Here is a 15,002-nt window from a genome sequence, read left to right on the forward strand (position 1 = left end):
CTGTGGGTTCACTCTTGACTTAAGGTTTTTGCACAAGTGTGAATAATTAGAAACATATATTTAGGTTATTTAAATATACATTTTGTAAATTAAATATAGAAATAATATATATACTATAATATCATTCAGTATATATGGTAGAAAATATACATAAAATAAAATCATGCACATATATACCTACACTTTTCATTTAACATGTGCTTGGTTAATCTGGTCTGGGTGAGCCTGTTTAATCTATACAGTCTAGGACAAGGAGAATGATCATAAATCAATTTAAATGGTGTGTGCTGAGCTTCGCCTCATATGGATAATGAGCTGCAGAAGTTACCAACTCTCTAAGAATACACAACAAAAACAAAACTCTGGCATGTTCATAGTTGTGAGTGGGTCAAGTCAAGCAATTAGACAAACAGGAAAGAGAACAGACTTGATGATTAACAGACTTGAAAAACTAGAGAAGAACCTCATGGATATGAGGACCCAGACTCACTAGGCAAGATCAGCAAAATGTCTCAAGGCCAATGACACTGGGGGATGGAAGAAGAGAAAGTCACATGACATCTCAGCACCCTCACAATATGTCAAACTACAAGGCTTACAGGTCAACTGAAATCCACAGCAGTGTGATAGACATCACGTTGTTTCCCATCAGTAACCAGAAAGGAACACTATCACTGTTGCATTCATCCAGTTCCTAAAACAGTGCTTGATATAGAATAGAATTTGGATTAATGTAACCCACATTTAACTTGGAGTTATTTTTTAGAGCTAGGAGCTCAAGGAAGAGCTGGAAAAAAATTAATTTGTGATCCTTCATTTTATGAAAAATTTTTTTCTACTTTGTAGCCAGTTATAAGAGAGAAGTAGATCATGATTCCCAATTCTGCATTTTTGTTCATGAAGAGCTGCTCTGTATTTAGGTTATTGGTATAAACTGGGAATGATGAAAAGTTCTGTCAAACTTCCTCCTGCCTAGCAAGTGGAGTTTAAGAAGCAAAAGTCAAGTAGAACAAACTGATGGTAGCCAGAGGGGAGTAAAGTGAGGAATGTGTACAAAACAGATAGGAGAAGAAAAGGTACAAACCTCCAGTTATAAAAAACATGATAATAATAAGTCACAGGAATGTAATGTATAGTATAGGAGAATCAGTCAATATTATCATAATAAATTTGTATGGTGACAGTTACAAGACTATTTTAGTGATCTCATAAGGAATATAAATGTTGCATCACTGGGTTATACATCTAATATTAGATGTCTACTGTATTTTAATTTTTCAAAAAAGAATATTTACCTCAACTGTGCAACCAAGAGATCTTAGACCAATTGGAAGTCAGCAATTTGGAGAGAAGAATGACTAAAAGGAGGGCCCTGACTTATTAGGAAGCCATCTCCAGTCAAGAAGGAACTAGTAAGGTCCCTAAGATCTTGGTCCTGAAAGTAGGCAGTGATGAAACCTGAAGATGGGCTATCATCAACATGGGTTACTGGGTTACCAGAAGGAATTACTAGAACTTCCATCTACATTTACTTTTATCTTTAAAAGAGAAGATGGAAAGTCCAGTGTACTAATATTAATTACACAGCTTGATATTATCTGTATGTCATTTATTGTGATAGTATGAGCTGAAAGTATTTTCCACATAAGGATGAGATTTGATGAAAGTGTAAAAAGAAAGTCAAAGTTACAATTAATTTAACATCTTCTATGCACCAAATGACAGTACAACATGCTTTATCTCATTAAATCTCCATCATAACCTAATGCCATAGATTATACTTGTGAAGAAATACAAATTTAAAGGTGCTTAGCTTTGGGTCACAAACCAGGCAAGTACTGGTGATAAAATTTAAACCCTAGTTTGTTTTCAAATTTTCTGCCCTTTTCCTTATGTTACAATATTTAAATTGCTGCCAACTCTGAAAACTAGCATTTACCAGGGGACCCAAACCTGCAGAAATTGCTCCTGTGTTAAGTTTCCTTAGGAAAGCAGATGTGGTAAGTTCTTACTCTATAAACAAAGTGTGAGAGCAGAATGTCCCCAATCACGTCCCTAATCAAAGTCCATATAAAACAGTAAATTCTGTGAGGTATTTTTTAATTTATAAAAGTTATTATTCTTATGCTAAAATAATTTATAAGAACCAGTAATATTCTCTTCAATAGAGAGAATAAGTCTTCAGTAGATCCACTGTATAATTTTGGTAAATATTAGAATTAGTGTGTGTGTGTGTGTGTGTGTGTGTGTGTGTGTGTGTGTAAAAGAGAGTGAGAGACAGAGCCAGAGAAAAGATATACCACAAGGTTTAGAAAAATAATAACCAAGTTCAGAAGGACATAAACAGTAGAGATTCTAAGACCTCCTACTTTCCAACATTCCCTATCCTTGTTGTCCTTTGAAGTTTTAAGTGATTAGAAAACACCTCTGTAAATGGTTACTGCAGTTACCTTGGTCAGTTTCATTTCCAGCATGTGGCTGCCATGGATCCGACTGTCAAAATGAGCTACTTTTTTGGAGGAGGACTTAACCTTGGCAATGATCTTCACGTAGGAGAACACAATCACAGCCGTTGGGAGTAAGAGGCAGAAGAAGAGGATGTTCAGGATGAAAATCTGACCCCCTACTGTGGCCTGGGCCAGCCACCAGTCCAGGGTGCAGGAGGTTCCGAAGGGCTCTGGTACGTAGTCCCCCAGACCTACCAAGGGCATGGTGGTCCAGAAGGAAGCATAGGCCCAGATGAATGCCAGGCAGATGTAGGTGTGCTTCCTTTTCAGCCAAACCCCTGGAGGGGGAAGAAAACCATTACCAAGATATAATCTGCCCTCCACCCAAATACCTCCCCTCGACATGTCAAATTCCACATCCAAAGAGTTATTCCATTAGCTTCTGGGAGAAGTGGTCAGATAACTGAAGCCTGAGGGAGAGCGGAGGGAAGGGAGAAAAGTTCCAGAGCTGGACCTTTTTCTAAGAGAATAAAATTGGAAGTGATTTCACAGGGATGGTTTGCTCTAGACATCTGGGAGCCTTTGGAGAGGGATGTGACAAAAGCTGGGGAAAGAGGACAGAAAAAAAAAGATGAGAGGATGCTGAAGACAGTGGAGGATCTTGGGAAAGCATCCAGAATGAACTTTGAGATCCTATTCAATGCAAGAGGCCAACTGGTAGACTGAACTAAAAAAGGCATGTATTAGTGGGTCATCCAAGGTAGAATCAAATGACAAGACATTGCTTATATCTTTTACATGTGTACTCTTCTCCCTAAAAGCTTTTGTGTCTCTCATGTCACTTATCTTCCTAAACACTTGTCGCATGTGGATTGATGCGCCATTTATCATGGCTGTTTGAGGTGACATTGAAATGGTTGACGCTGCTTGGTGAGAGCAGATTTTGAATCTTTCAACATTATGAACACAACAGCCACACTCACACAGCCTTAGGGGAAGAGGGAAGAAATCTAGGTAGATGGTACCACATTCTGCAAAATATTCTGTGAAAATATTTTCAGGAAAATGAAACAAAAGAAAAGTAAAAAACCATAATGAGCTCCATTTTTCAGCACTAGTTTCTATTAACCAAAAGAGAATTCCAGGAGGAAGAAACAGTGCAATCATCTAGAAGAGCTATAAGGCACTGGTGGGCATTTCCCAAATTTGAACACAACCACCACGGGCAGGTTGGCTGCAGTTCATGGGAAATTATTTCCACACCCTGCCTATCACCTCACACCACAGGGCCTTCCTGCCTTGGTCTTACAGTAGCGGAAAAAAATATCAAAACATATTAATTAAAAAAAAAAAGAATGATTTCTGAGACATAGACTTAAGGTCTGTCTCTACTTAGTGCCCTGTGAGGTTTGGGAAGGCAGCAGGGCCTACTTCTCAATTCTAGTATTTGACCTTCTTCATGGGACCTGTCAATATTAGTGTTCTTATGAGTTAAATGGAAGAAGTAAGACTATATTGTTTACAGGTTTTGATAAGATGATAAGATTAAGTGAAATAATGCAAAGCCTCTTTTGCAAGCTGTACAGAACAACAGTAACATACCTTTTTTTTTTTTTTTTTCTCCTGGGTTTGTCTTATTTAGTGCTTTCAAGAAATAAAACAGATTGTTTATATACTCTATTGTCTCTATTTTTTTTTTAAGTATATGGCATTTAAAAAGTTTTTTGAACCCAACGAGATAGGGATAACAGCTATATATGTCAGCCCTTGGTTATCCGTTATCATGGATAAAACATGGGCATGGAAAATCTCATATATTTATGGAATGTGCATAGGCATACTTACAAGCATTTATAGTTAGAGTTACTTGGTGAGGTGTTTTATACTTACATTTGAGTATGGTGAAAGGCTGTCAATACAGGAGGGAGTAGATTAGTAGGTTGGTTCTGTGTTGCTCCAGAAGTCAGAACTAGGACCAATGGGTGGAGATTACTGGGAGGCAGTCTTGACTTAATATAAGGAATAACATTGTAACAATGACAGCAGACCAATCAGAGAATGGGCTGCCTTGTGCAGTAGTAAGCTCCCCGTCACTGGTCACTGGAATTATTCAAGAAGAAGCCAAGTGGCTGTCTGTCAGGGATGTCTTAAAACAATTTATCGCATTATCTGGGAGAAAGGTCTACAGTTCCCATAGTAGTTATGCCCTGCAATCATTCTAAGGATGGAGAAGATCACCTCTTTAATTGACACAAAGCCTATGTTTAAGAAAATATTTAAAAAGCAGAGTCATTAAGGCTTCATATACCTCCAATATTCCCAGGAAGTTGAACGTTTTGCCTTCTTGTCTATAATATATATAAATATAATATTATACATACATATATACATATTCACATTTTTTATAGGCTTGATTGGAGTGACATTGGTTACTAAAATCCTATAGGTTTCTGGTGTAGAATTCTGTAATACATCATCTATATATTGCATTATGTGTTCACCACCCCAAATCAAGCCTTCTTCCATCGCTGATATGACCAAAATAATTTGACTCTGAAGTCTTTTAGAATATATGTAATTATATATTTTATCTTATTGGGAATTTTTATTTAAGCTATTTCTATTGGAAGTTTTAAACTGTTTACAAAAGGGGACACAATGTTTTTTGTTGTTTTTTTAAAGAATGAGTGCTGGATTGTGAAAATGGTAAATCATGGCCCTGCCATTTTCTGTGGATAATTTCCTTGGATTTGGGGACTGTGGCAAGTCAACTCAACCTTTCCAACCTCGGGCTCCAGACTACTCTGTCCCCAAGGTCACAGTCATTCTGATTGGCAGATTGAGGGACAGAGCAGCTGAATCCAGAGGGAGCCAATATTATCCCCTGGTTGCCATTGGTTCTCAATATTGAATGTAAGGGCCCAAATGCTTCTATTGTGGGTTCAATAAGTTTCCAGAACCCAAGAAGTAAAGGTAATAAAAAGTTATTCAACATGTGGGATAGTCTAATCACTAAAAACCAGCCAAACAAACAAAAACAAAAATTTTAGCCCCTGAAAACTTGTTTATTGTTGGCCCATCATTCATCTTTCTACCTATCTACCAATACCACAAAAGGGACGTGGAGTGACATTTCTGTGTGTGTCCTTTCTTGTAGACCCAGCTGCCCGGCTCTCTAGCTTAGAGGCAGACGGTTGAATTCCTCATCTCTGCCATCACAGGGAGCCTTGGTGCTTGAGGAGAATCACAAACATCTCATGCAATTACACTTACTGCGTGGGAACCAGCTAAGCATCATGGACCTAACATCCTTCCAAAGCATTTTGTTTCCTTTGTCTGCATGGCAAAACATGGGAGAAGCTTTATACAAGGGAAGGATACTTTTAAAAGCAAATACCAGACATTCTTATACATGTAGTATTGAAAGAAAGCCACACTGATACCAACTTAAACCTTTAAACATATGTTACGTTAAAATAGGTTATAAATACACATACTCCTGAGTATTAATGAGTTTATGAATAATCTTTGTTTATTGCCTATGAGTGAAATACAGACAGCTCTGACAAGCCATCTAGCTTTGACTATCAGGGAGTTAGAAACCTTTCTACTTACCATAAGATAAATAGCAGATTTTCAGGTATCGATCCAGGCTGACAGCAGTCATGGTGATAAGACTTCCACAGCCAAAGAAAAATCCAGCCCATCCATACCAGCGGCAGCCAATCCAGCCAAACACCCAGCGGTGACAGAAGCAAGAGATGATCGTGAACGGTTTGCCTACAACTAGAGCGCCAAGTAGTTTGTGAAGGGAAGTTCCCTCCAGTTAACACTTACCCACCTACCTCAACTCATTATTGAGTTACATCTTAATCAAATGAGAGAGAGCTATTTTAGTAAATGTCAGGTTCAATTTCTTTCCAATCAGGCCCAGATTTCTGGGATTTTAACTCTTTATTCCTTTTTGCTGTCCATTAGGTTAGTTGTTGTTGCTATTCGTTTTCTAGAAAATATTCTTTTACAGGTGGTCCCCACCCAATGATGGTTCAATGTAATGATTTTTTTTTTTTACTTTACAATGGTGTGAAAGTGATATGTGTAATAAATAAAGTACATGAGATATTTAACACTTTTATTGTAAAACTAGAGGCCCCATACACAAAATTTGTGCAAGGGGCTAGGCCATCACAGCCCTGGCTTTGTCCAGGAGGTTGTTCAGCCATTTGGTCTAATTAGCATATCACACTTTTATTATTATAGACTACAGGCCTGGTGCACAAAATTTGTGCAGGGGGGTGTGTGTCCCTCAGCCCAACCTGCACCCTCTCCAATCTGTGACCCATTGGGGGATGTTCAACTTCTGGGCCTAAACAGGCAGTTGGACATCCCTCTCACAATCCTGGACCACTGGCTCCCAACTGCTCGCCAGCCTGCCTGATTGCCCCTAACCACTTCTGTCTGCCAGCATGATCACCCCCTACCCACTCCCCTGCTAGCCTGATTGATGCCTAACTGCTCTCCTGCCTGCCTGATCATCCCCAACTGTCCTCCCCTGACAGCCTGGTCACCCCTAAATGCCCTCCTCTGCATATTCCCTCTTTATTAGGCAGGATTTCTTCTTTAACATATTGGACAGCCTTAATTGGTTTGGATGAGTGGATGGAGCAATGGCCTGCAGACTTAAGAATCCCAGGCTTGATTCCAGTCAAGGCCATTACCTTGGTTGGGGGCACATACCCAGTGGGGACTGTGCAGAAGGCAGCTGATTGATGTTTCTCTCTCATAGATGTTTCTAGCTCTCTATCCTTTTCCCTACCTCTCTGTAAAACATCAATAAAATACATATGTAAAAAAAAAAAACAAAAAAACATTTAAGATTCTTCCATATCTGCCTGGCTGATGTGACTCAGTGGCTGAGAACCCAGGCTGGGTTGGGAAGGGATCTCTGTGTCGGTGCCGGCATAGCTGCAGGCCTGAGACCTCAGGCTGGGGGTGTGGACCCAAACCACTGCTTGGTGCTGGAGCATTCCCAAGTGGCTTCACTCATAGGCTCTGAGTGGTCAGGGAGCATTCTGGGACCCCTGCAGCTCAGGGCTTATGGGCCTAGGAGCAACCTGGGTCCAGATGATGTTCCTGTTGCCTGGGAAACCCAAGCCTCCCTCCTATTCTCTGTAGCTATAGATATTTTGGTTGGTTTTATTTGCATACTCACTCTGATTGGCTGGTGGACATGGCTAGTGGGCATGGCTTGTGAGTGTAGCAGAGTGATGGTTAATTTGCATATAACTCTTTTATTATGTAGGTTTAGCTTTATTAGATGATTTTGCCAGCCTGTAGGCTAGTGTTAGTGTTCTGGGCATGTTTAAGGTAGGCTGGATGGATTAGGTTAGTGTATCAAATGCATTTTTGACTTCAATATTTTTAGTGTGGGATGGGTTTATCAGGATGAAAACACGTTGCATGTGGAGGAGCACCTATACTTTCATTCCCACGCTGTTCAGTCCTTATACTCAATCTCCACCTCCCTGAAGGGAATGTGATCCCAAAGCTCTTCAAACTCTCTACCTGACATATCTATCAAGAATGTTCTGGAACCTTACTGCCTGAGGAAAACCCAGCTACCAATATTCAACTGGATATTTACTGCCTTCAAGGGCTAGCGAACAAGATTCACAAATTCAGGTTTTAACAGGGAGAGCAGACAAAAAAACAAACAAAAACATTTGTAGTGTAAGATACAATGTAATGGAATGATAGGTACTGATTTGTGCTGTGAAGAAAAATAAAGCAGAGGAAGGGGATAGACAGAAATTGTTGTTTACATAATGAGAAAAGGGAAGACCTCTCTGAGGATATGACATTGAGGCAGATGCCTAAATCAGTGGAAATATCTTGAGGAAAAATGTTCTAGGTAGAGGAAATAGCCAATTCAAAGCTTGAGAGCTAAGTGTCTGCAGGTGGGTGCTGAAGGCAACAAAAGACAAGTGAAAGTGACTTACATGGGGTAATTGGTGTCAGTTGTGCCTTCAACCCATTAACAAAAGCTATTTTAAGATTCCTTCTGGAGCTGAGCATTTGATGAACCTTTGCAATGTCACACAAAATGTTTCTCTCTTCTTCGCTTTGTGGAATGGTAATGAACCCATCTGGTTCTGAATAGCTGAAGGAGTTGTTTAGTTTTTTGGTTCTTTGTTTGCTTGGTTTTTGCATTGTTTTGATTTATTTTGAATATTAATGTTCAGGACACCAATCCTTAAATAGTCTGATTTAATTTATCTGCACTAAGTTCAGGCTTCAATATACTTTAAAAAAAAAAATAAACTCCCCAGGGGATTCTAATACTTATACATGATTGCAAGCCATTGGTACTTAAACAACAAATGCTAGTTGTACAGATGTATAGACACCTGGTCTCTAAGATTTGCTTGCTCAAGGTGCTTATAATGGAATATAATGGAATATAGTTGACTAATACAAAGTGTATTAGAAATTGGAAAGGGAAAGTATTAGAAATAGCCCTCAGACCTTGAAAAAATGATCTGAGAACCAGAGGAAGCTATCACATGGAAGAAAATATTTCCCAGGGAATTACTCTAAAGATATATGCAGACTGGTGAGGTGGTTTGTGCAATTCTAGAGCAGAACTGCTTAGTTGAGTGTATTTTCAATGTAAATACAAACTGTTTAAGGACATTTGACTCAAGCCTAGTCTAATTCAGCCATAAGCATCAGTGGGGTATGATTTAATGATGAAAGAGGTCTCTGAAATAGCAAGTTTCACTCTGGAGGAGATGTGTGTCCAGTTTACAGAGTGTACCTCTTCAAGCTCTTTACCTCCAGTACCAACCAGGAAGAAAACCATCTGGGTCAGCAGGGCTAGCTGACCAGGAAAGCTGTCATGTATGTTGTGACAGCGCCATCGCGTGGCAATAGCAAAAATGGCAGTTATTTTGCAGCCTCGAAAATTCCCTGGGGTTCATTTTGGCTATTTTCACAGAGAGGGGCCTGACATGTCATGTTTCCCTTAATGTGCCTGTGTATTTCCTGTAAGAGTTCATGCTATTTAAGTCTGTCCATGCTGAGCAAAATCTTTCCAAATAACCTACACCATCCAACTCTCAGTAAGAGAACAGCCCCTCACTGCTGTGTGGTAAGTGCCCAGTAGGGGAGGCTTATTATTGGGCCTTGTTTCAGAGATTGGCAGTGGCAGGAATAACCCCAGGTGAAGAGAGAAATAAAATATCAGAAAATATTTTTCAAGGAGATGCTTTAGATAGGAAACTTTTAAAAGGATTTTAGCAGAATGAGGAGTGGATGTGTGCTGTTCATACTCCATACCCCCAACTCTAGTGATTGAAGACCCTATGCTCTAAGTAGCAGCAGGCTGTGGGCTCCATCGGCACATTTGAGTGTATCTAGGCCACTTGGGAATTTTACAGATGAAGGAAAGGGAGGTGTTTTCCCCAAAGTTATTCATATTTACAAAAATAAATTATAGCCAAAGAGAAATTTTATTCCAAATTCTTGATGGGTTACCAGAGGCCAGAGAAGCAGTTTTGAATTTTGGACTCAGAGTATATGCATCTGAAAACCCTAATTTTCAATACCCTGATATCCAGGTGACATTCTCAGCCAATTACATGAAAGTTGCTGGGTATGAAAGTTGCTTATTTTAATAGATTTCCATATGGGAATGAAAGGGTTTTAATAGAGCTCAAAACAGTGATCCACAGCCTGCTGGTTTCTGTTTTCTCAATCAGTGAGCCCTACAACATCTGGAGGTGTCTTGCTTTTCCCTTCTTAACTAACTCTGATTCATAAGGTTTTACCCAGTGCCCAAAGCAAAATCTATATATAGTCAACTCATTATGAGTTGCATTTAGATTAGACTGAGGTATCCTGTATTATTCCAGATAGTGTCCTCAACATCTAACATGCTTGGCACATAGAAGGAATGAAGGCTGAAGGAATGATTGTTTTATCCAGACAACACTTTATTGACTTACCACAAAATGTAAACATGACTTGGGAAGAGAGGAGCAAAAGCAGATGGGATGGGGGTGACGTCCAAGCCAGTGAGGACTTTAGAATGGGACACAATTCAACCCCCCAAAGTAGAAACAGCGTGACTGTGTTACCTGAGATCCCCAGGTCACAGACTGCCAAATTGACAGTCATTATTTCCGCCGGCCTCAGCTTCTTCTTTCGTCTAGAGGACATATAAAGGACATACCCATTTCCAACTGTGGACAGAATCCCTACAAAGAAAAATATAAATCCCCCGTTGTTAAAAACTGGGATTTAGAGTTCACTCAAACACAAAACACTTTTCAGTTTCAAAAACGGACATCATAGGGTTAGAGGGTGGTGAGAGGACTCTACATAAAAATCTAGATTAAGAAGATGAAACAAAAAGCATGAGTGACAGGTGAGGGATGGTTCTCTCCAAAAGGATAGGAACCAGGGATTATAAGACTGAACTTACCCAGAAAAAGGAGCCATAACTTCCCAGTGAGCCTAGGAAGGTGTGGGCATCCTGCCAGTCAGTGCTTGTACTGGTCCCCGGAAAAATATTTCCTCAGGCATTTGTCTGGAGTATTAACTTTCTAGAACTCCCTCCCTCTGGTAAGATGGGTTAACCTCTCGGCTCTTGGTAAATCCTGAAGATAAGGTGACCCAAGCCAAACTAGCTGCTTTCACTATTGCTGTGGACTCTGAGGGATGCAGGAGAGGCTGAGGCCAGAGGAAGCTGGCATGGCCCCAGCCAGGAAAGGGCATCTCCTAGGGACATGCCCCAGGGCCACAGCCTCCTGAGGACACGTGGACATTGGTGTCTGCAGCTGCTACTGGAATAGGTATAGAAGGGAAGTGGGTGACAATTGGTAATATGGGCTCTCCCCTCCCACCAGAGCAGGGGTCTTCAAACTATGGCCCGCGGGCCACATGCAGCCCCCAGGAGAGTCTGATCCTGCCCGCCAGGTTTTTTGGGCAGTGAGCGCAGCCAAGGTGTTACAGTAGGGATTAGTAGTTCATATAGTCCGGCCCTCCAGCTCTCTGAGGGACCGTGATCTGGCCCCCACTTTAAAAAGTTTGAGGACCCCTGCACCAGAGGGAGAGAAACTGACCCTCAACCACCAACCTACCAACAATGGCATCAACGTGTTCCCACTTGTTTCTTAATATCCTTTCATTTAATGACTAATTGCCTGTGGCATTACAATGAAACTGTTCCAAAGCGCTTACAAACCCAGTTTAAAGCCAAAATGACCCAATCCCTACTGACTTTATTTAAGAAAATAATACACCTACTTCCATAGCTTAACATGTAGAGTAGATTTCTTCAGGAATTCTTGCTTCATAGTGTAGCTGTGTATAAATGAGAATCTTGTACAGCTGCCTTTAGTAGTAAGGAATAAGGAGAGTATTAACAGGAGAAACCCAGAGTTTTCTATTTTAATTCCTACCTCTCCGCTACAATTCATTTGGGAGGCAAGGAGAAAAGTGTGCGTTTCAGCTGATGGTATGAAACCACCAGGAACTAGCTGCCCTGTGCTCTTAGGAGATTCTGATCCCGGGAACAGGCCTGCTTAATGGCCCTTTACACTCTCTTTAGCTATCTTAAGGCAGAAGAGTTAAAAATATAAATGAGTATGGAATTCTTGAGCAAACCCACTACAGTGAAACCTACAGCTCATGAAAGGAGATCAACTACCAAGGCACACTGGGAAATTAAAATGTGAAAACATGACTTGAAAAATTATAAACAGATGCCATCTACTTAGTATCCAAGGAGATTGAAATAAGCATGCATATGCATTTGAAACACAAAGATCATTTAAATACCCTTTGTCTCTCTCTCTGTTTTTTTTGAGATTGTTGGTTTTCTTGCTTTTCCTTTCTTAACTACCTCTGATTCATAAGGTTTCACCCAGTGTCCAAAGTATTATCTGTATATAGTCAACTCACTATGAGTTGCATTTACAATAGATTATTCCACAGGCAATCTTAGCTGCAGGGGGGTATCAAGAGAATGCAAACTGATTTTAAAGGATTGTTAAGGGAAATCAGGTTAAGAAAATAAAGACTAAAGGGGGAACATTTTTATATGATGAAAATCTTGACTCTATGAATACGAAAATATGTAAACTCTCATATATTGACAGATAAAAAACTAAGTCATAGTAAAAGAGTAGGGGATGGGAATGGTCTGTAGTTTATTTCTCCTCCATTCCAGTTTGATCTCTTCATCTCCCAGTTTTTCCTAAGACTTCCAGTATTTAACAAAGAATGTCATTCCACTCTGGTTCCTTAAAAGGAATCTGGACACATCCTGTAAACCTATCCTAGGAGGGTGTGAAAACCAGGCATAGGACGAAGCCCAAGACCTGAGACTAGGATGAATCCACCTCCCTCCAGCTGCCCCTGAGTAAACTGAATGTTCTGGAACATGTCTTGGCTCTCCCCCAGTTACCTAAGTCACTAGATGATCCCTTTGGGGACTCTTTTGGGACTTCTTTTTCCTAGCTCCAACCCCAGGTCTATCAAGTGAGAAAGTCTCTGGATTCCTCCACTCACAGCCACTCTACTTGCCTCTTCTCCCTGGACCCCTCCTGTCAGGATGGAAATGGACAGCTCTCCCTCCCTAGTTTGTGTTGCCTGGGGAAATGGGTCAGGTTACAGGTGCTACTTTTTCATTCATTCATTGTAATTAATTGAGACAAATTCAAGTTATATGATGTCTATTTTTCTGTCTTTTCTCATCATTGAAAGTACTTATGCTTAATAAAAATGCCATGTGAGTTTTATTTCCAGATAGATGGTCCCCATGCAGGCAGAGAGTTTGCCCACTTTATTCGCTGCTGTTTTCCAAGTACGGTAACTTAAACTGTGGTGAAGAATGGGCATCTGGTATCTATTTGTGTGTGAAAGGATGTGGAGGCCCATTTATAAAATATAGAATTTAAATCAGTTTCATAATTACTTCTAATAAAGCCAAGGACCCAGGGAATCCCTTTGCAGCAGAATTTCTTTTGACTCAGGCAGTGACCAGAGAGGAGTCTCCAGACTTTTCTAGTGAGTTTTGCTAATTTCAGGAGTTCAAATAAAATTCTTATCCAGTAATAAATAGACAAGAGAGAGGGAGAGAAAGAGAGAGAAAGTCAGTGAGAGGGAGGGTGGGAGGGAGGGAAAGAGAAAAAGAGAAAGCTTGACCCAACATCTGAAAAGATGAAAGGCAGACACACCTAAAGACATAACCCACCTGTACACTGGTTGCTCAAATCTGAAACAATTTTAAATTTCAGAAAGGCATTATGGTTGAATTCTGAGTGCCTAGACTAGTGCTGCCCAATAGAAATACAATGTGGACCACACATGTAGTTAATTTTTTTTTCTGATAGTCACATTAAACAAAGTAAAAATAGTACTAAATTAATTTTAAGATTTGCTTATATATCCAAAATATTATAGGTAGGACATGTCATTATTTTAAAAAATTATTAACGAGCTATTTTACATTGTTTTTCTGGTACTAAGTCTTCAGTGTCTGGTGTGTGTTTACACTATAGTGCATTCAGTTTGGAAAAGTCACAGCTCAGGTGGGTGCATGGGACCCACATGGCCAATGCATTGGATGGCACAGTCTGGAAGCCAATGTGAATTGGCCCTGGACTGACTCCCATTTATTACCAAGCCGTCATTTCAACTCTCACCCAAATTACTTTATCATGGTCCATTCTACGCTTATAATATTTTATTATATCGAAGCATTTTTTAGCAAGCAAAAGCACTGTATTTAAATAAAAGCTCATTATCATTCATTTTCTTATTCAGAAGACAATCTTACTACAAAACATTGAATATGAAGTGTAGTCTCAAGGTAATTTTGTTTTTCTTGCTGTAAAATTCTTTAAATCATCAAGGGAATATTTATTTCTAAGAATAAAGAACATAGAGAATCCATCCCATCTTCTGCCTTCCTCCCACTTTTCACCTCTATTCACAATATCCACATGAGTGTTGGGTTTGTGGTGCAAAATTGACATATCAGCCCAGGAATTTTCTAGATGCAGCTTTTGCACAGAAAAATTAAGGAAGCTTACCGATTATTATTAAGTAAACTCCAGCCACTAAATCCGCCTCCCAGGAAAGTTTGGAAGCAAAGGGGTCTCCGTCTTGAAGGTAGTGTGGCAGGCCCTGGTTCTGGGGCAGGGCAGTGTGGTTTAGCGCCATGCTGTTCTCAGGCAACTGAGTCTGAAAAGCAAATTGGGAGTGATCTCAACAAACCTGAATAAGGCAACTTGAACCAAATCTCATAACCATGCCACTTGTAAAATAAAAATAAAAGTTCCCAAAGTCATGCTTGGTTGTCTAATTAATAACTGGAGAACATTTTAACATTCTTTTCCATGATCTAAATATGTCAATATTTAATTATTCAGTGTGCTGATTATCCATGCCTACATTATTTCATTTCTTCATCATGCTACCCTCTTTGGGCTACTTCACTCCTAGCTTGGGTGAAGTGATTATGAATTTGAAGGCCAAATCCTGTCT

General features: G+C 39.9%; 1 protein-coding gene across 1 annotated transcript in view; it reads right to left on the reverse strand.

Moving 5' to 3' along the window:
- OPN5 (opsin 5) overlaps positions 1-14,678 on the reverse strand; it is a gene marked incomplete at both ends in the record, with an annotated part of 73,062 nt that extends 58,384 nt beyond the window's left edge. The window contains 4 exons of the mRNA XM_084890465.1: positions 2,451-2,785; positions 6,063-6,233; positions 10,586-10,705; positions 14,549-14,678. Coding sequence (XP_084746591.1) covers positions 2,451-2,785; positions 6,063-6,233; positions 10,586-10,705; positions 14,549-14,678 — 756 coding nt within the window. The remainder of the gene's footprint in view (positions 1-2,450; positions 2,786-6,062; positions 6,234-10,585; positions 10,706-14,548) is intronic.
- Between the last annotated feature and the right edge of the window lie 324 nt (positions 14,679-15,002).

This window comes from Pipistrellus hanaki (assembly GCF_964339955.1).
Source record: "Pipistrellus hanaki genome assembly, chromosome: 7".
Lineage (NCBI taxonomy): Eukaryota > Metazoa > Chordata > Mammalia > Chiroptera > Vespertilionidae > Pipistrellus > Pipistrellus hanaki.